General features: G+C 35.5%; 2 protein-coding genes across 4 annotated transcripts in view; one reads left to right on the top strand and one right to left on the bottom strand.

Annotated features, from left to right (window-relative positions):
* Nucleotides 1-20968, top strand: part of ANO3 (anoctamin 3) — a 271028-nt gene that overhangs the window by 98672 nt on the left and 151388 nt on the right. The window contains exon 4 of the mRNA XM_004263929.3: nt 2037-2155. Within this exon, the coding sequence (XP_004263977.2) occupies nt 2037-2155 (119 nt within the window). The remainder of the gene's footprint in view (nt 1-2036; nt 2156-20968) is intronic.
* Nucleotides 1-20968, bottom strand: part of MUC15 (mucin 15, cell surface associated) — a 114477-nt gene that overhangs the window by 449 nt on the left and 93060 nt on the right. The window contains exon 4 of one of the 3 annotated variants that reach the window (XM_033409594.2): nt 15140-17520. The exons of 1 other annotated variant lie outside the window; for it this stretch is intronic. In XM_033409594.2, the coding sequence (XP_033265485.1) occupies nt 17417-17520 (104 nt within the window). In that variant the 3' untranslated portion in view covers nt 15140-17416. Of the gene's footprint in view, nt 1-15139; nt 17521-20968 lie in introns of those variants that run through there. One more of the 3 variants, XM_033409599.2, reaches the window with a different exon arrangement.

The following is a 20968-nucleotide window of genomic DNA, read 5'->3' as shown; positions in this document are numbered from 1 at the left end:
GAATAAGATTTAAATGAGTGAAAAACTTCTATAAATTTTATTTACTGTGTTCCATGGGAAATGAAATGCATTAATTAACATAAATGGAATTTTATCTTTTATAAACATTAAATTAGTAATCAAATAACTTTTAGAGTTTGAGGACTCTGAGAACTTCTTCAAAAATCTCTGGTTTACAGATGAAGAAATAGATTCTCAGGGAAAGGAAATTACTTGGTTAGGACATGGCAGATTTAGGATGAGAAATGATGGTCTTGTGACCCACAGGCCAGTGCACTCTCCTCAATAGCATACGCCGTTTACCTATTGCTGTTTACACTTGCCTCACCTCATCGGGTCTTTGCTCAAATGTTACTACAATCCTCTGTACTAAAATAACATCTGTTCTCTCCACCTTGTACACCTGCATCTTTCCTCCTTACTGTATTTTTCTCCAATGCACTGACCACAAAGCATACCTAATATTTTATGTATTTTTTGTTGTTGCTTATTGTTTTTTCTTCTCTTACTTGAATCTTCCATGAAGGCAGGGTTCTGTTTCCTGCTATATGTCCTAAAAGAATATCTGGCATATCATAGGTGTTTAATAAATAATTCTTAAATAAATGAACTGTAATTTACCTAAATCTAGGGAAACATTATAGTATTGATATATTCACAAACATCAGCTTCAGAGTCAATCTGGATGTTTTTGATGCACCCCCTACTGGTTTAGTGATTTTGCCATGCAACTTAATTTCCATATGCCTTAGTTTATTTATTATTAAGGGTAGGTAAAAATCGTACACACTTCATAGAGTTGTTATAAGGATTAAAGGAAATTATATGTGTAAAGTTTTGGGCTCTTAATATGTGCTCAGCAAATGTTAACCATCAATCAGTGATAGCTATTATTAATAGCTGTAGGTATAACTCAAATGCCTAGAGCATTTTAACATAATTGGTAATTAATTACATCCTAAGATGTACTGTGATCTGTTCATTCTTAGTTCATACCACTGCTAATAACCTGATACTGCTAGCTGTGCATCACATTCCATATGTTATAGCAGATTTTAAGCATTACTAATAAAAGAAACTAATGCATGTAGTGTAAACAAAATTATTTTATTTTGTTACAATGCTAAGTCACACAACTGAACTCTTGAAAACACCATATATAGTTGTCTGTGTCAAAATTCGTTGTTGATAAGTATCAACACATTGAATAAAATAATTCCAAAACATTTTAATTTATTTGAAAAGACTAAATATTTAAGAATCTTTTTGAATTTGAAGAGATACTTGTATCATCTGGAGCACAGATTCCAACCACCGTGGATATTTCCTATTTTATACTCTTTTACATTGATTATAGCTTGCTCATTATTCATATAAGTTCTTACATGTGATTTATGTTTGTGGTTTACTCTTTCTGATTATTCCAGTGGTAATTGCCATATTTCAATATTCTTCCTCCTTTTTTGATGTTGTGGTTTCATTTCAATCTCCTAATATTTTTTAAATCTTTCTTGTAAAGTTTGTTAGCTTTTCTTCTATGATTTCTCAGACTTCTTACTCTCTTCAAATTCACATTTATAAAACTGCAAATTTTTAAAAAATAAATGACCAAAATCAATAGTTTTTTTTAATTAAGCAAATAAATGCTTAAAATTTGCTTTAAAAACAAATTTCTATTGAATTTGAATTCTATTCTATTGAATTCTTGCAAATATCTCAATCTTCAAGTTCAAAAGAAATGATGTGTCCAATGGCGTTTTCATGACTCTAATTTTGTTTTCAAAAAGTTTAAGTACATTAAATAACAGAGATGTATTTAATTTTTTTGCAAGTTACTGGAGTGTTGACATTAATACAATAACAGGCAAGATTCCATGTTACTCCCATTTTTTGCTTATTTATTAGATGCATGGGTCATATGAAAATTATACCTGGTTACCTTGGGAAAACATGAAAAAACAGAGCTTAATATATTTAAAGAGAGAGAAAAGGAAGAAGGATAAAAATGGATGTAACTTTCTCTTTCTCTTTTCTAGCCCTAGGAAAAGATAAGGATTACACGGATGAATCAGAACATGCTAATTATGACCGATCTCGCCTCATTAAAGACTTTGTCCCCCAAAATAATTCTGAACCCAAGCCCAGATTGCCTAAGGTAATGCAAACTAAACAATCAGTAAGTCATTTGAAGACTCTAACTTCTAAATCCATTCAGTTCTTTTCAATTTTAATCGATATTGTGCTGGAGAGAATAAGAGGCCACACAGGTTAATATATATCTTAATGACTTAAAATTGAAAAGTTATGTGTAGACATCGTATTCATTTATACTATCAAACAGAATTATACATTCTGAAACATGAAATTATTCAGTATATTTTCTTTAGAGGCTTATTCCTTCATGTTTCTTGTTTTTTGAAAGGCACCATGTTTTAACGAGAACATGGATTTTAGTAACAAGTGGACCAAGATTTGAATTACAGTTCCAGTACTTATAGTTGTGGTAACTTGGCAGGTTAATTAAGCTCATTTAGTCTTGTTTTCATCATCTGTAGAATTAGAATCATGTGGTCTACTTGACAAAATTTTTTGTTTTTCTTTCAGTTTTATTGAGATATAATTGACACAGCACTTTATAAGTTTAAGGTGTACAGTATGATATTTTTACTTACATACATCATGAAATGATTACCAGAATAAGTTCAGTGAACATCCATTGTCTCATATAGATGCAAAATCAAACAAAGAGAAATATATATATATTTTTTTCTTGTAATAAGAACTCTTAGAATTTACTCTCTTAACGGCTTTCATATACGGCATACAGCAGCGTTCATCACAGTTATCATGTTTTATCCTTACATCCCTAGTACTTAATTATCTTATAACTGGAAGTTTTTACCTTGTAACTGCCTTCATCCAATTCCCCCTCACCCACTCCCCACCTCTATTAACTATAAATCTGATCTCTTTTTCTATGAGATTCTTTGTTTTTAAAGTATGACTGACCTACAACATGATGTTGGTTTCTATTACACAACAGTGATTTGGTATTTTTATACGTTTCAAAATGATCACCATGATAAGTCTAGTTATGATATGTCACCTTATAAAGATATTACATACTTATTGACTATATTCCCCACACTGTATATTTCATACCCATGACTCATTTATTTTGCAACTGGAAGTTTGTACCTCTTAATCTCCCTCACTTATTTCTTTCCTCCCCTCATCCCTTCCTGTCTGGCAACCACCTGTTCGTTCTATCTATAGCTCTGTTTCTATTTTATATTTGTTCATTTGTTTTGTTTTTTAGATTCCACATATAAGTGAAATCATACAGTATTTTTCTTTCTCTGTCTGACTTATTTCACTAAGCATAATAGCCTCTAGGTCCATCCATGTTGTCACAAATGGCAAGATTTCATTCTTCTTATGGTTAAGTAGTATTCCATATAATATATATACCACATCTTCATTATCCATTCATCTATTGATTGGCATGTAGGTTGCTTCCACATCTTGGCAATTGTAAATAAGGGTGCAATGAACATAGGGGTGCATATATCTTTTCTAATTAGTGTTTTTGTTTTCTTCAGGCAAATACCCAGGAGTGGTATTGCTGTATCATATGGCAGTTCAATTTTAAATTTTTTGAGGAGTCTCCATACTGTTTTTCCATAGTAGCTGCACCAGTTTACATTTCCAATAAAAGTGCACAAGTGTCCCCTTTTCCCCACATTCTTGCCAACACTTGTTATTTGTTGTCTTTTTGCTAACAGCCATTCTGACATGTGTGAGGTGATATCTCATTGTCATTTTGATCTGCATTTCCCTGATAATTACTGATGCTGAGTATCTTTTCATGTACCTGTTGGCCATCTGTATGTCTTCTTTGGAAAAATGTCTATTCAAATCCTCTGCCCATTTTTTAATAGGTTTTTTTTGTTTTTTTGATATGAGTTCTTTGTGTATTTTGGATATTAACCACTTATTGGAAATATTGTTTGCAAATGTCTTCTCTCATTCAGTAGGTGGCCTTTTTATTTTGTTGATAGTTTAGTTTACTGTGCAAAAGCTTTTTAATATAATGTAGTCCCATTTGTTTATTTTTTATTTTGTTTCCCTTGCCTAAGGAGACATATTCAGAAAATATTGTTGAGACTGATGTCAAAGAGCATACTGCCTATATTTTGTCCTAGAAGTTTCATGGCTTCAGGTCTTACATTTAAGTCTTTAATTCATTTTAATTTATTTTTGTGCATGGTGTGAGAAAGCAGTCCAGTTTAATTTTTTTGCATGTAGTTGTCCAGTTTTCCCAACATCATTTATTGGAGAGACTGTCTTTTCCCATTGTATATTCTTGTATCCTTTGTCACAGAATCATTGCCCATACAAGTGTGGGTTAATTACTGGGCTGTCTATTCTGTTCCATTGATCTGTGTGTCTGTTTTTGTGCCAGTACCATACTGTTTTGATTATTTTAGCTTTGTAGTATAGTTTGAAATCACATAGCATGATAACTCCAGCTTTTCTTTCTCAAGATTGTTTTTGGCTATTTGGGGTCTTTTATGTTCCCATACAGATTTTAGAATTATTTATTCTAGTTCTGTGAAAAATGCCATTGGTATTTTGATAGGGATTGCATTGAATCCATAGAATGCCTTGATTAGTATGGTCTTTTTTTTTTTTTTTTTTTTGGTGGTACGCGGGCCTCTCTCTGTTGTGGCCTCTCCCATTGTGGAACACAGGCTCCGGACGCGCAGGTTCAGCGGCCATGGCTCACGGGCCCAGCCGCTCCGCAGCACGTGGGATCCTCCCGGACCAGGGTACAAACCTGTGTCCCCTGCATCAGCAGGCGGACTCTCAACCACTGCGCCACCAGGGAAGCCCTATGGTCATTTTAACAATATTAATTCTTTCAATCCATGAGCATTGTATAACTTTCCATCTGTTTGTGTGGCCTTCAATTACTTTCATCAGTGTCAGTTTTACAAGTATAAGCCTTTTACACTGTTAGGTAGATTTATTCCTAGGTGTTTTATTCTTTTTGATGCAGTTGTAAATGTGATTTTTTTTAAATTTCTCTTTCTGGTAGTTTGTTGTTAGTGTATAGAAATGCAACATATTTCCATATATTAATTTTGTATCCTGCAACTTTTCAGAATTCATTGATGAGTTCTAGTAGTTTTTTTGCGTGGTATCTGTAGGATTTTCTATGTACAGTATCATATCACCTGCAAATATTGGTAGTTTTACTTCTTCCTTTCCAATTTAGATTCCGTTTATTTATTTTTATTGTCTGATTGCTACGGCTAGGACTTCCAATACTACGTTGAATAAAAGTGGTGAGAATGAGCAGCCTTGTCTTGTCCCTGATCTTAGAATCAATGCTTTTGGCTTTTCATTGTTGAGTATGATGTTAGCTGTAGGTTTGTCATATATATTGAAGTATGTTCCCTCTATACCCATTTTGGTGGGAGGTTTTATTTTTTATTCTTATTCTTTTAGTAGATTTATTTATTTATTTATTTTTGGCTGCATTGGGTCTTCATTGCTGTGCGCGGGCTTTCTCTAGTTGCGGCAAGTGGGGGCTACTCTTCGTTGTGGTGTGCAGGCTTCTCATTGCGGTGGCTTCTCTTGTTGCGGAGCACAGGCTCTAGGCACCTGGGCTTCAGTAGTTGTGACATGCGGGCTCAGTAGTTGTGGCTCCTGGACTCTAGAACACAGGCTCAGTACTTGTGGTGCACAGGCTTAGTTGCTCTGCGGCATGTGGAATCTTCCTAGACCAGGGCTCGAACCCATGTTCCCTGCATTGGCAGGCGGCTTCTTAATCCCTGTACCACCAGGAAGTCCCTGGTAGGAGTTTTTATCGTAAATGGATGTTGAATTTTGTTGAAAGCTTTTGCTGAATCTATGGAGCTGATCATATGATTTTTATTTTTCAGTTTGTTAATGTGGTGTATCACATTGATTGGTTTACAGATATTGAACTATATGGAAGGTTTTTATAACAACTTGGAGGTTGAGAACACCTCATTGAAACTATAGTTCATCAGCAAATGAGTCACTGGGTTGGGGTTTCGTTTTAAAAATCCCTGGCTCCAGCAATCCCACCATTCCTAAAATTCTCTTGCGGATTCTTCAAAGCATCTGAATATGGTCATCCAGCATCGAATACCATCCCCTTTTGATACTTTCCAATAGAAATTCTGACTCAGTCCAAGCTTACTTTTTAAAAATTGCTTCTTATTGATTAAAGTGGGAATGACTTTGTAAAAGAAATTTGGATATTAAATGCAATTTAACCCAAGGAATGACTTAACTTTTGGTTATCACTGCATGGACAATAGCCAATAATCACTTCCCTGAAAATATCTTTTTCTGTGATGTTTGATTTAGTTTGACCTGGATTAATTTTGCAAATCCCTTCATTAGTCACCATCAATGTGTTAGTGAAGAAATATGGCACAATTTAAACATTACTGTTATAATGATTCTGAACTGTAGTAAGTAGATACAGAAATAAATGTTTGTGTGAGATTTATTCATTCCTCTTTGGTTTGGTTTTGTTAAAGGGGGTTTACAATTTTATGCTGGTAATACTTAGGTTATCTTCACAGATCAGGAGTTTCTCTCTCTCTGTTTACTTCATCTGCCTCCCTATGTCTCTCTGATTGGCATAGGGGAGTCTCTCCTATCTGTAAAGCATTGTTTCAAGAGACCTGAGCCTGAGACAAATTATAAGAAAAGTTGAGAAAAAGCAGATGTTGTTCCTTAAGGTACTTATTGCACCAGTGAATGGGAAGACAAACACGATATGTTTCACATAATTAGAAAATGAACTAAGATTAAGTAAAATTTGTGTTATTAGCTTCTCTAAAATTTAGCACATGCCACCAATGATACCCGCCACTTCATTTCTGCTCAACAGTAGCCATTTCCCAAATCTTGCTTTGACTGACTTGAACTTTAGAATAGTAAAGTTAAGAAGAAATAGTTAAACCTGCATGCATGTTTTGTTTTTGACAGAAAAATAAGAGAATAATGTGTGATGATGGTAACATACCACAGCTGTTCAATCCAAGAAATCCTAGCCTAATGTCCTGTTAGTCTTACTGCGCTTCTATTCAAATTCGAAAATGTAATGCATCACCTAGATGTTTTTGGATTCACTCTTTTAGCGTCTATGTAAATATGTCCACTTTTATCCATTTCATAGGTTAGGGTGCAGCACAAATCCAATTTGCACAAATATTTCTATTCCAAAAAAAAAAAAGGTATTTAAAATCCATTTAACTACGCTACTTGCTTGCAAAGCTTATCTATAAATGAAGGGCAAAATAATCTTCTTAGATATAGTCTTTGTGTACATTTATCAGAGAGAACCTCAAAAAAGCAATGACCTATATATCTATTGTTTGACCTAGTGTCTGGATAACCTTCAATTTATAACTTTGCTGACCTTCCTCTTACTCCATCCCATCATTAAATGATACGCATGTGTATACACATTTATATGTGTGTGTATTTTAAGGTTTGTCTTATGAAATTGACAGTATTCATTCACTTGTGACCTAAAAAATGGCAACTTTCATATGGTTTAAATTAGCATGTATTAATCTGTATGTATCTAATTGTATAGCTGATGATCTGTGCCTCACATTATTTGCTTGGGATAATTGTACTGGTTGCAACCTGTCCCATGCATATTATACAGTGTAACTGATATTTTATTTCTTCACAATAGTTATTTGGTTACATTTTAGAGATGACCTTTTAGAGATGACAAAGCAATTTTATGAAGAGTCAACAGGAAGGGAGCAAAGACTCACAGAAGAAAATGACTCCTAATGTAAACTACATTGTAAGTAATGCAAGTATTGCATTACAGAAAAATACAGCTTTCTAATAAGATTTGTCATCAGCTATAAACTAGGTTCTAGGAGATAACTCCATATCTATCAAAGTAGTATCTTACATTGAAATTATGAAGAAACTCTGTTGGATTTATCAACAGTATAAACAAACAAATATAGAAATGCATCTGACTAGAGTACTGGGCATTGTGTAGATAGACTTTACATCTGCTTGAGAATTTGGTTTATCAGTCATTGTGCAAAATTTCCTTAATGATCTCGAATCAGTGTGGTGAATTTTATTTTGATCATATATCCACTGCTTATGATAATTTTATAAGCCAAATATTTACAAGACACTACAGTTTGCTCTAAAATTGAACTCAGAACAATGAATTGTCTTTAGACTATTTTGCTTCAAATCATTAACTTTTAACACATATCATTTATACTAAAATTGTTTAATATTTTAGAGATTAAACTCATCTGTGATGCTGATATCTAATATGATGAAGTGATATTGATAAATTAATAGGACATTTTTCATTTATTTGGAACCCACTGTGAGTAAAGTTTGACACTATAGGACAAAGAACAGAGAAAGATGGCAAACACGGACAGGTCTTGATTTCCATGTAATACAGTTCAGGAGGTGGGCATACATGTACATGGAAAAAGCTAAGAGGCTCTAGAAATTAGAGATGATACTAAATATGGGGTAAGTCTAGATTTATTTAGCCTCAAGCTTTATAGTAAAAGCCATATTTAAGTATCTCATGGGCATTGCAGTAGATAGAAAAATTGGCCACAGCCCTTCTCTCTTCCCTATATCTACTTTGTTTTCAATGAGTCTTCGCAGGTCCTCCCATCCAAGAGTTTGACTCTGTTAGACTGGCCTTGGGCCTTGCTTTGACCGATAGATGGCTGCAGAAGTGACAATGTGCGAGTGCTGAACCTTGAACTCGAAAGACCTTGCATTCCCATTATTCCTCTTGGGCCTCTTCCTCTACCATTTGAATAAGTCAGAGCTATCCTGCAGGAAGATAAGGCCATGTGGACCAGAGCCTAGTGAGTCCAGTTGCCCCAACTGAGACAGAGATGTGAGAAAATCCAGTGGCAAAGACCAGGAAACTCAGACCCATAAGAAGGTCTAGCTGAGACCAGAAGAACTGCACAACTGGACCCAACCTATTCACAGAATCATGAGCTAAATAAAAATTATTTGGGGATGGTTTATTTCTCAGCAATAGATAATGGAGACAGCCATAAATGTTAGAGAATATCATATTTGCTGATACGAATGATTGTTAATATATAGTGAATTCTTCATCACAAGAATGGGAAGAATTGCAAAATTGTCCCTGAGTTTTCCACAGATACTCATATTATCCATTTAACTCTATAGATCCCGAGTATATTTTAAATGTCATAACCTAAATTGCATAAAATCTAGGCATCTAAAACTTTCTGAAATTATCTTTTTTTAAACTCTATTTACGAAAGTACTTTTTTATACCTTTAAATAAGAGCAGAATTCCAAGATTACCTTCAGTTGAACCATATGTGTATCATTAGCAGTGTCCCAAACACCCATTAAAATTGGTGAAGAACTAACTTTTTTAAAGACAAGTTTATTTCCTTTCTAGCATTTTGACAAAAAGGTTCTGTAACACATGTGTAGACAAGAAAACTGAGGAAGCAAATGTATAATGTAATGTGAGAAAAGGAACAATTCTATGAATTCATAAACTGGAGCTCCTGAGCTGACTGCAAGCAAGTCAGAGAGAGGGATTGTTTTTAAGATAGTTTGGATATATATTGCCTTTCTCTGTCTCATTAGTATAGATAGCACTGTGAATAACACTTGAAGATAAGGTCCTATAACCAACTGGATGGTACTGAGAAACAAAATCCCTCTCTCCATCAAGGAGTCATGTCCTACATACCAGCTGAGGCTTCTAGATGTGGACAGGGAATGTCTATAATTAATCTAGGTTAAAAGGAGCAAAGCTGTGAAGCAAAATCCATGGCTTGTGTACTAGACATTAATGAAGAGTTTGCTGCAGCTACTGTCCCTCAGGATGCCAAAAATAACTACAGATGTGCTAATAATGTCTGGGAATATAAATCTATACTCCAAATTACAGTGACTTCTCGACATTGGGTATCAAGTCAGGAAAGAGGTCATAGACCAGGAAAATCTTGATATGGATATTTTAGCAGCTCATTAAATTTAAATCACAAGGCTATTCAATTTGACTGTGTCAACTGGAATTGGTAGATGGTGTTCATCTTTAACTAAACTGGTAACAGGAATAATTTTCTCTTAAGAATGGATACACAGATCATGTGATGGCAAAGGTGCAGGGAGATGGCCTCTGTAGTCTTCTACAATGCACCTTTCACATGGGCATTGGCAACTGTTTAATTTGGCTCAGTGGTTCTTTGCCTCCAAATCACATACATATACTGATATTCTGAACTTGCATACTTTTTCCCAGCAAATGTAAGATAATGTTAACTTAAACTACAAGATAAATGACTAAACTTGGCCCTATATGGCTGCTTCAATTGACAAAATTATACATGAAATTAAATACTATTTATTTGCATTTATTGAGATAGTTTCTAAAGAAAACGTTAATATCTCCCTAACTTAGGACCTGAAATAATACTTTCATATTTATATTTGATAATTTCACTGTGGGAAATGGTACCCTAAATATTTAATTTTTATATAAACATGGGACATCCAGCAAATCATCTTGGTTTCTTAATCTTTTTAGCTAGTGTTTTAAATTTATCTTCTTGCCTAGTAGTAAGAAGACTCCTTTTTAAGCAGCCAAAAGGATACCTGGTCTTGTCTACAAAATCTTTGATACTGAGGAAGGCATATCTTCCCTGTAGCCATAGGAGGCAACTCCCTCCCTGGTACCATTTAATTGCCTACCTTGACCATCAGAAGCCCTCCCTAGAAAATGTTCTACACTACCTAATTGCTAGTGTGTGTGTTTCCCAAAGATTTAGCATAAGATTTTCCAGAATCACTCCACATTATCTATGGATTGCTTAAACCCAAATGTGTGTGCATGTGTGTATTATGATAAAAGTAGCATTTCAAATTGTAAAGAAATACTGATCTTAAAAATAATGTGCAGGGCTTCCCTGGTGGCGCAGTGGTTGGGAGTCCACCTGCCGATGCAGGGGACATGGGTTCGTGCCCCGGTCCGGGAAGATACCACAAGCCGCGGAGCGGCTGGGCCCGTGAGCCATGGCCGCTGAGCCTGTGCATCCAGAGCCTGTGCTCCGCAAAGGGAGAGGCCACAACAGTGAGAGGCCCGCGTACCGCAAATAATAATAATAATAATAATAATAATGTGCAAATGTTCTTACAATAACTGATCAATAATTTGGTAGGAGTTAAAATGTTTTCAGATGCCTACCTCACATCTTACACCAAAATGAACTGAAGATAGTTAATCAATTCAAAATTAATATGTAAAAATAAAATTAGCATTTTTTTCTAATCACAAGCTAGAAGAATGCCATTTCTAAATGACTTGCCTACACCAACAATAAAATTAATCATGGAAATCTTGATAGAGCTATTTAGATACTAACCAGTATCAAAATTACAATAAAATTAAGAAGTAAGAGATAAACTTAAGATGTGATGATGAGCTGACGTACTAGAATATACCAAAGGAGGGCTTCCCTGGTGGCACAGTGGTTAAGAATCCGCCTGCCAAGGCAGAGGACACGGGTTCAAGCCCTGGTCTGGGAAGATACCGCATGCCGCGGGATAACTAAGCCTGTGCACCACAACTACTGAGCCAGCACTCTAGAGCCCATGAGCCACAACTACTGAAGCGCTCACGCCTAGAGCCCATGCTCTGCAACAAGAGAAGCCACCGCAGTGAGAAGCCTGCACACCACAATGAAGAGTAGCCCCCACTCGCCACAACTTGAGAAAGCCTGTGTGCAGCACCAAAGACCCAACACAGCCAAAAATTAATTAATTAATTAATTAATTAATTACTTTAAAAAAAGAATATACCAAAGGGTGGTTAATGTTCTTATTCTACAAAGACATCATAATAATATAATTAATGAATGCAAGAGTAAAAAAAATCATTAAAAAACAATATAATTTTAACATGTAAAATGATTAGCAGTACTAGTAATTGCAGAAATACAAATGTAAGCAACTTTTTTTAAACCAAATTATAATTTTTTTTAAATATAAAACTCAGAATTGACACTATAAACTGTTGCTTTTATTTCTTGCTGGTAGGTATGTATATTGATCCAAATTTTCTGGAAAGTAATTTATCAATAAGGATTAAAAACCTTAAAATAATCTTTCCTTTTGACCCACTTCTAGAAATCTATTCAGGAAATGTAACTAGGTGTTAGCCCAAATAATTGTGTGTAAAGATATTTCTCACACTGTGAGTGACAGACTTGTGGGGGAGGGAAGATAAAGCACTTAAAGGATTAAGATGAAATTAAAAGCATTTATGCCTTTAAACAAGGTGATACTATGTTGAAAAATAAGTCCCCAAATTATTTCAGGATGATGGGAAATGACTGCAGTGTATGATTATATAATAGGAAGGTGGTTTTAAAAAAAAACAATATATGCTGTTTGATACCAACTGTATAAAAATAATCTAGCTCTTTTTCATGGATAAAATTATTAGAATTGTATACAAAAAATTACACCAATTGGTCAAATTCACATGACTTCAAGTTTACTTCATGTATTCTTAAATTTAAGCCATAAGTAAATATTACAATATTATCATTCCCATTTTAAAATCTCACACAGCAGGTAAATGGCTGATCCAGGATTTGAAATAAGATGGTTCTATTTTCCAAAACTGCTTTTCCACTTTGCTATACTAGTGAAACAAGAACAATTCAGGATTTCACCTTTTCAGTCTGTTAACCTTCATTAAATAGCATTTTAGGTTTTCCCTTAGTAAGTATTCATCACTTACACACCGGAAGCTTTATATATACATATGCATTATCTAATTTAATTCTCATAATAACTCAATGAAAGTAAGTAGTGGTAGTCTCATTTTACTAATGAAGAAAATAAGGTTTAAAGAGGTAAGTTTCTTGCCCAGTCTCTGAGCTAGGCAGGAGCAGAGCTGGATTGTAGCATGTCTCTTTGACTCCTATGCTTTTCTGACTCCTGCTCAATAGTTAACTGTAAGAAATACACTCACATATATTAATCATATCTTTCAAAACCCCTGAAATGTTGCTCTGAAGTAGGCAGTTCTGTATTTTATTATTGTGTGGCTAACCCACAGCATCCAGGAGTGGACTGAGCTGTTGTAATTTACTCTTGTATCAAAAAAGTAAAAATTTACAGGGAGTTGGTTACAAATAATATTTCTAGCAAAAGTAGCCACGAGGGAGAATGTGTATACTCCTTGATATTCCACAATAATCAGTAGACTAAATATTTTCAACTGCATCTGCTACACAGTGTAGGAACTACCCTTGTAAATCAGGAAAAAAAAAGAACTCTACTCCCCTCCTCCACAAAAGCCCCTACAACTATGTCTAGAGCAGGAGGCTAGGAAATCAAGACAGGGAGACGTTAATTATGAGAGTAGATTTAGGTGAGGGATGGATTTGTCGGGATCCATGTCTTTGTTCCCTCGAAGACTATATAGGAAAAAATGTACCTATATAGGAAGGCTTATTTCATAACCAATACCAGAAAACAAACAAGATGCCATAAGATGTTTTCTGTCTCCTGGAACTAATGTCTTGGTAATTAGACACAGAAGAGGCTTCCTGAATCACCAGCTTGCTGGTTTTCCCCGTGAGTATTTAGCGCATCTTGGGAGACCTCCTAAGCTTCCCTGGAGGACTTTAGCTCTAAAATGAGAGCTGCAATAACTTGTCTGCAGAAATTTTACTTATGTTTATGGGATGTGAAAGTAAATTCAGTAAGTTAATGTGTGGGCACACCAGTTAAATGGTGCAGATAATTGTTCTACTTCATATTTATACATTCAGTCAGTGATAGGCTCACATCAAATCAGTTCTCTACCTGCTGAGAAATGAAGGCAGCCAATGGAATCAGATCAAAACTAACGTCATTTGAACATAGTAGAAGTCAAATCTACTTCATTAATCTCCTACCTCAACGCTCTCCAGTTTGTGTATGTAGCAGAAGGAACACTGGATTGGGAGTCAGAACATTAATAATAATGATAATATTAAATAATTACAGCCGCTAACATTTATTAAGGACCCTTCAGGGATTTTATTGATGACCTGTATTCATTTATAATCACATCTCTAAAAAGTAGGGTATATTTTTATCCCCTTTTCATAGGTGAGGAAATGGAGCCTTGGAATGGCTAAGTATCCCTGTTCTCATACAGCTAGGTAAGGCAGGAAGTATATAGAGACCACCACACTGTTAAGCACTGCGCCATGCCAAGTACATTGGAGGTGCACAAAAGGGCCTGTAGAGGCCATGAGACAAGCACATCAGGTAGTAAGAGAACATGTTTGCATCCCTCAGGAATTCTCATGTTCACTAGGGACCATGAGTATCGTGCTTTCCTCAATGTTTTATGTTTAAGAAGAAAGTATAAAATTGAGGTTCCTGTGCTAAAATCCTAATCAATTGAGATACTCATCCCTTCCCTGCTGCTTATAGCCCTTCACTTCCTCATGTCCTTTGCCTCCATTCACATTGGCCTACAGACTTCTTAATGCCACCAAATGAGTCCATCAAAATGTGACTATTCTGAGCAACTATCACTATTTTCAAAGGGAAATATCAACAAAAATAAAGCACTGTTGTGTTTATTAAATAACTTCTGAAGCTTGTGGATTTTTAAAAAGTTGTTTTGTGGCTGTTGACTTCTCTGCAAGATGAAAATCAAGATTCCAGATGAGGGTCGCAGTCATGGAGACCTGTATGATTTTATTAATCCTTGATGCCACAGGTAGTTTAGACACAGGGATGACAGTAATCTACCATTTGTTGTTTAAAGGTCCCAGACTCTTGTGTGAAGTTAAAATGTTCTGTTATGTGGGCCTAACTGGAAAATCAGTTTTTAGCATGCTGATTAATTCAAGGCCATATCTATTAAGTGGCTGATTCTTTTTTATTTTTTATTTTTTCCTTTTGCGGTACGTGGGCCTCTCACTGCTGTGGCCTCTCCCGTTACGGAGCACAGGCTCCGGACGCGCAGGCTCAGCGGCCATGGCTCACGGGCCCAGCCGCTCCGCGGCATGTGGGATCTTCCCCGACCGGGGCACGAAACCGCGTCCCCTGCATCGGCAGGCGGACTCTCAACCACTGCGCCACCAGGGAAGCCCGAGTGGCTGATTCTTAGTTCAATGTCTTGTCAGTCCCAATTACAAACTATCCTGTGGAGGTTTTCCTGACAAAAATAAATGTAACCCTCTGTTGCATTGCATCATGTGAATGTTAATCACAAAGGGGCAAAATTTTTCCATTTTATTTATTAGTTTGTTTCTTTTTAGATAGCAGTTACTTCTATTGCTTTCATTATATGCAGCCCAGAACCAATATGATGCAATATCAAGTTTAACAGTTGTAGGAGTTTTCAGAAATTACAGATGTTACTATTGAAACTTTCTCTAGTGAAAAAGAAAATGAGGCAATTTACATGAAAAGCTGAAAAAATATATAGGCAATCCTAGTAAACCCATTCTATAAAAAAACATTACCTGGTTCACCAATAAAAAACTTTTTGTTTGTCAGACCACTATTATTCAGACTGAAACATACCTCCCACCTTTTATGTTAAACTGCCCAACTAATTCAAATAACCTAAGAATATGCAATAGATTATTAAAAATTGACAGTAAAATCATCAAAATGTCACTGACATTATATGACTAAATGCCACTTAGGTGAATCATACATAGACACTATTAAACAAGGGCACATGAAGGCAGCCCCCTACCCGACCCCATAAACACCCCACTTAAAATAAAGTAATAAAAAACAATACAGAAGTTCTTATAAAGAGATGAGTTATCTTTTTTTTCTTTTAATCATTATTCAGACTCAGGCATTTAAAGAGTTGTCTAAAAACCCTCCAGTCAAATGCTTTGTGCAGCATTCAGTATGTAACACTAGCTAATGGGAAAAGCAGGTGGTGGAAGAGAGAACTTTCTGTTGTCATGCTGAAGAGTGTGTCAAAGAAGATTGTCATTTGAAACTCTGTTGTCAGCAATGAAGGATTCCAAATGCAGCTGAACCCAGAGCTCTGACTGTGGTATGTTTAAATAAATATATCAATCTAGGAATTCTCTTTTACTTTTCTGTTTTCTTAAAAATATGTAAGAAGCCAACTAAGAATAATAGATATTGATTTCAGAATTGGAGATGAGTGTATCTGTTTTTTCAAAATACTAGAAATGTATTTTTAAAAATAAGAAATATATGATCTAAATTGTTATATTTTAAGCATCAGTGTTTATCTCACATAACAGATGCTGCGTCTCTGAAGTTTTGACTATTTTTAAGTCATTTGATTTTTGGTTTCAATGAAATAGGTATTTACCAGTTCTACTCTAAAATTTGTTCTTGATTCAGAAATACATGAAATATGATCACTTGTAAAAGTATGTCTTTTTAAGATGTTCTTAAGAAATTATTATACAAGATGCTTTAGTAAATAATTTCAGTCAAAGTAGAATATCTGAGAAAATATCTGAATTTAAAGAAACATCTTATAACATTAAATGTTAAAATAAATAAGTGACACAACTATGAAATTTATTGTGATTTAAACTAGGGAACAAAATGTTTTTCAACCTGCCGTCTTTATTTTCTTATGCTTTTAAAGGTGATAAAATTAATTAATTTGTCCCATTCTGAAGGCTTTATTTTCATTTGTTTTAAAAATGTCAACTGCTTCCCTTTGGAGAACAGAGGTTCAACTTCTAAATCTGTATTCAGGGTTAGATCACCTAAAATAGATAATCACTGATATGGAAATAAGTGTTCTTTTCTTTGAGAAAAATAAGTACTTAAAAGATTCATCATATAGTATTTAAAATATAAAAATCAGTGAGCAGGAAAGTATACTCAAATGTATCCTCGGTAAATTACTTTCACTAAGATTATATTTAAAGCTCACATATTAAAAAACTATTTATTTCATTGAGAACCCAATAGAAAACCACAGTCTGCTCCATCATAGACTATTCTACTTAGAAAGGCTTGGCTTTTGGTTTTCATTAGAAAAAACAGAAAAACTTTGATTTTAAGCAAATAAAAATGGGTAGAGAGAGAATAATACAAGATAGTCTAAAAAAACAGCACTTAGTTTAATGCCTGTTACATTATAGAATTACAATCAGTATTTTGTTTCTCTCTTCCCTTTGGTTCCTTTTTAACTTCTGAAAAGAATATTTATACCTGCTTCATAATTTGTATTCTTTCTATGGGTATATGCCTTATTCTATGGTATTGAGAGTCACAATTATCCAGTTATGCAGGTCAGGTGTTTTGGATCCAATCTGAAGTCTCAACTTCAATGATTAATTTTCGATCTTCTTTGCAATTCCATTGATACTGTGCTGCTCAATGAACTGGCTGGATTCCATAGGACACTCCAAATGTGAAAAACTGATTCCCCTTAAATAAAAAAACTGAAGTCACTAGTGGAAAAATTCACCTCGAAGACCAAGCGTTTGATACATCATTCAGAACAATTCATTGTTTGAACCATCTTGAGAGAAGTAGGAAATGTACTTTTCCATAATTATACCTGATTTTAACGGAATTAATTCTCAGCCATCAATAGGAAAGTAGCTTTACATTTGAGGACTCTTTTCAGGGAAGAGTATATGCTGCGTAATTTTACTTGATATTCATAAGAATATGTGTATTTTATTATCTTAAAAGCAAAACTATAAGCAAAACTTCACTAATTGTCAGGTTACAATATTTTTTAAAATTATCTGTGGGCATTTTTTTCTCAATAAATGAGAGATGACATTTGGTGATATTTAAGGTTCAAATTTCACATCCCAAGAAATTTTAGCTGTGGGAAGTTTTAAACAAAATATGTATGTTTCTTTTTCTAAACAGATACCTTACAACAGTGGTTGTCAGGCTGGGAACATCAAAATCACCTGTAGGGCTTATTAAAAAACAGATGGCAGAGCTCTAACCCCAGAGTTTCTGATAACAATAATTCCAGTTGAGACCGGAGAATTTGTGTTTCTAGCAAGTTCTCAGGTGATGTTGATGCTGCTGGTACTAGTACCGCATTTGAGAACCACTGCCTTAAATCTTCCCTTAATATCTCCAGTGTACTCTGCATTTTGAGAGCCTATCATATGCCAGACCCTGTACTAAGTCTGGATATTCCTTGATGAATAAAACAGGCAGAATTCCTACCCTTGCAAAGCTTGTAGTCATCTAGTGGAAGAGTCAGAAAATAAATAGTAAACCAACAAGTAAATAACTATTTACAAGTTGTCATTGAGTGGGTCATTAGGTAGTGGAAGAGGGGTTACTTGGGGTGATCAGGGAGGCAACCTCTCAGAAGGTTGTTTTTTTTTTGTTTTTTTTGTTTTTTTTTTTTTGCGGTACGCGGGCCTCTCACTGTTGCGGCCTCTCCCGTTGCGGAGCACAGGCTCCGGACGCGCAGGCTCAGCGGCCATGGCTCACGGGCCTAGCCGCTACGCGGCATGTGGGATCTTCCCAGACCGGGGCACAAACCCGTGTCCCCTGCATCGGCAGGCGGACTCTCAACCACTGCGCCACCAGGGAAGCCCTCAGAAGGTTTTAAAGGCAAGAACTGAAAGGTGAGAAGTCAGCCGAGGAGGGGAGTGGGAGAAAGAGGCATTCCAGGCAGAGAGGTGCCTCATGAGGTGAGGGCCCGGAGGTGGGAAAGAAACTGACACGTAGCCTGTGTGGCAGGAACACAGAGACTGAACACCAGGATGGCCGAAATGAGAGGAGACAGAGAGGTGAGCAAGCACACCATTACAGGGGGCCTGTGCTGGGGAGTCTGGATTTTATTCTAAGTTTAAAGGGTTTTCAACAGATTTCTGTTTTCAAAAGACCACTCTGTACATGACAGTGGGGGAACAGTGATGGAAGTAAGCTGGCGATATAGCATCCCAGCTGAGAGATGATGGTGGTTTAGCCAGGAGTGCTTGCAGTTAAGGTGGATACATCAGTTTCCAACATCAAAACGTGTATAGATGTATGATTACAGAGATGACAGTTATTAAAAATTCACAGTGAGGTTGATTAAAATGACATGTGAAGAAGGGAAAAAAGAAAGCAGGTTTGAAAGCAAAATTATACTTGTTTGTGTGTGTGAGACAGTCACCAAGTATACTAGGACTGTAGGTGATTTTTTATTCCCTTTATTTTTTATGCAATAAGAAAAAATGCACATTATTATAGCATTTCCAAATTCACATATATCATTGAAAAGAAAAAAACTGTGACTTTGAGAAGACAACCACAAGTTGAATGACTAATTGAGTCATTCGTGTGCGTGTGTGTGTGTGTGTCGGTGCCTACACATGCATATATACAAAGTATATGGGTATAGCACTATCCAAAGTATAGTGGATATAAAGTGAATATAGTTCCAGTCATCAAAGAGTTTGTAGTTAGTTGGGGAGGATAAGAATAGGGACATAAGAGCAACTCTGACTCAAATGTTAGAGTGCATAAGAATCATCCTTTATGTTCTTTGACAGTCCTTTCAGGTACCAATTTCTCCTAACACAACCAACACCCTAATAGGTCTTGAATACACTCTCCCATTTCCATGACCTGTGCGTTTGCATGCAGAGTTTTCTCCCCTTTCTTCTATTCATTTTTCAGGAATCAAGTCACATACCACTTTTTAAAGTCTATTTTTAGAGCAATTTTAGATTTACAACAAAATTAAGAGGGAGGAACAGAGATTTCCCATATCCCCCAGCCCCCACACATGCATAGTCTCCCCCGTTATCAGCATCACTCACCAGAATGGTACATTTTTTACTAAGGATCAACCTACATGGGCACATCATAATCACCCAAAGTCCACAGTTTACCTTAGGGTTCACTCTTGATATTGTCCATTCTATGGGCTGAATAAATGTACAGTGGCATTTATACAGCATTATAGTAATATACAGAGCATTTTCACTGTCTAAAAATCCTCTGTGCTCTGCCTATTCATCTCTCCCTTACTCTTGCCCCCTTACCAGCAACCAGAGATCTTATTATTAGTGTTTTTGTGGTTTCCAAAGCTTTGTCTTCTCCAGAATGTCATATAGTTGGGATCATACAGTATATAGGCTTTCCAGATTGGTTTCTTTTACTGAGCAATATCCATTTAAGATCCCTCTATATCTTTTTCATAGCTTTATAACTCATTTACTTTTAATGATGAACAATATTCCATTGTCTGGATGTACCACAGTTTTTTTTATCTATTCACCTGCTGAAGGACATCTTGGTTGCTTCCAATTTGGGGCAATTATTAATATAGCTAATATGAACATCCACATGCAGGTTTTTGTGTGGACATAGGTTTTCAATTTCTTTGGGTAAATACCAAGGAGCACAATTTCTGGATCATATGGTAAGATTATGTTTAGTCTTGTAAGAAACTCCCAAACTGTCTTCCAAAGTAGCTGTACCATTTTGCATTTTCACCAGCAATGAGTGAGAATTCCTATTGCTCCACAATCCTCACCATCATTACTGTTGTCAGTGTTCCAGATTTTGGCCATGCTAACAGATGTGTAATGGTACGTCATTGTTTTAATTTGCATTTCCCTGATGGCATATGATGTGGAGCATTTTCTCATATACTTATTTGCCATCTGTAGATCTTCTCTGAAAAGGTATTTGTTAAGTGATCACGTACCATTTTTAATTGGATTTTTTATATTGAGTTTCACAAGTTCTTTATTTTGGATAACAGGTCTTTATCAGATATGTCTTTTGAAAATATTTCCTCCCAGTCTATACCTTGCCTTCTAATTCTCTTGATATTGTCTATTTCCAGAGCAGAATTTTAATGAAGTCTAGCTATGCATTATTTCTTTCAGGGATCATGTCT

The sequence above is a fragment of the Orcinus orca genome, chromosome 8, assembly GCF_937001465.1.
Source record: "Orcinus orca chromosome 8, mOrcOrc1.1, whole genome shotgun sequence".
Taxonomy (NCBI): Eukaryota; Metazoa; Chordata; class Mammalia; order Artiodactyla; family Delphinidae; genus Orcinus; species Orcinus orca.
Note: the sequence above shows the minus strand (reverse complement) of the source record. Positions and strands in the feature narration are given on the sequence as shown.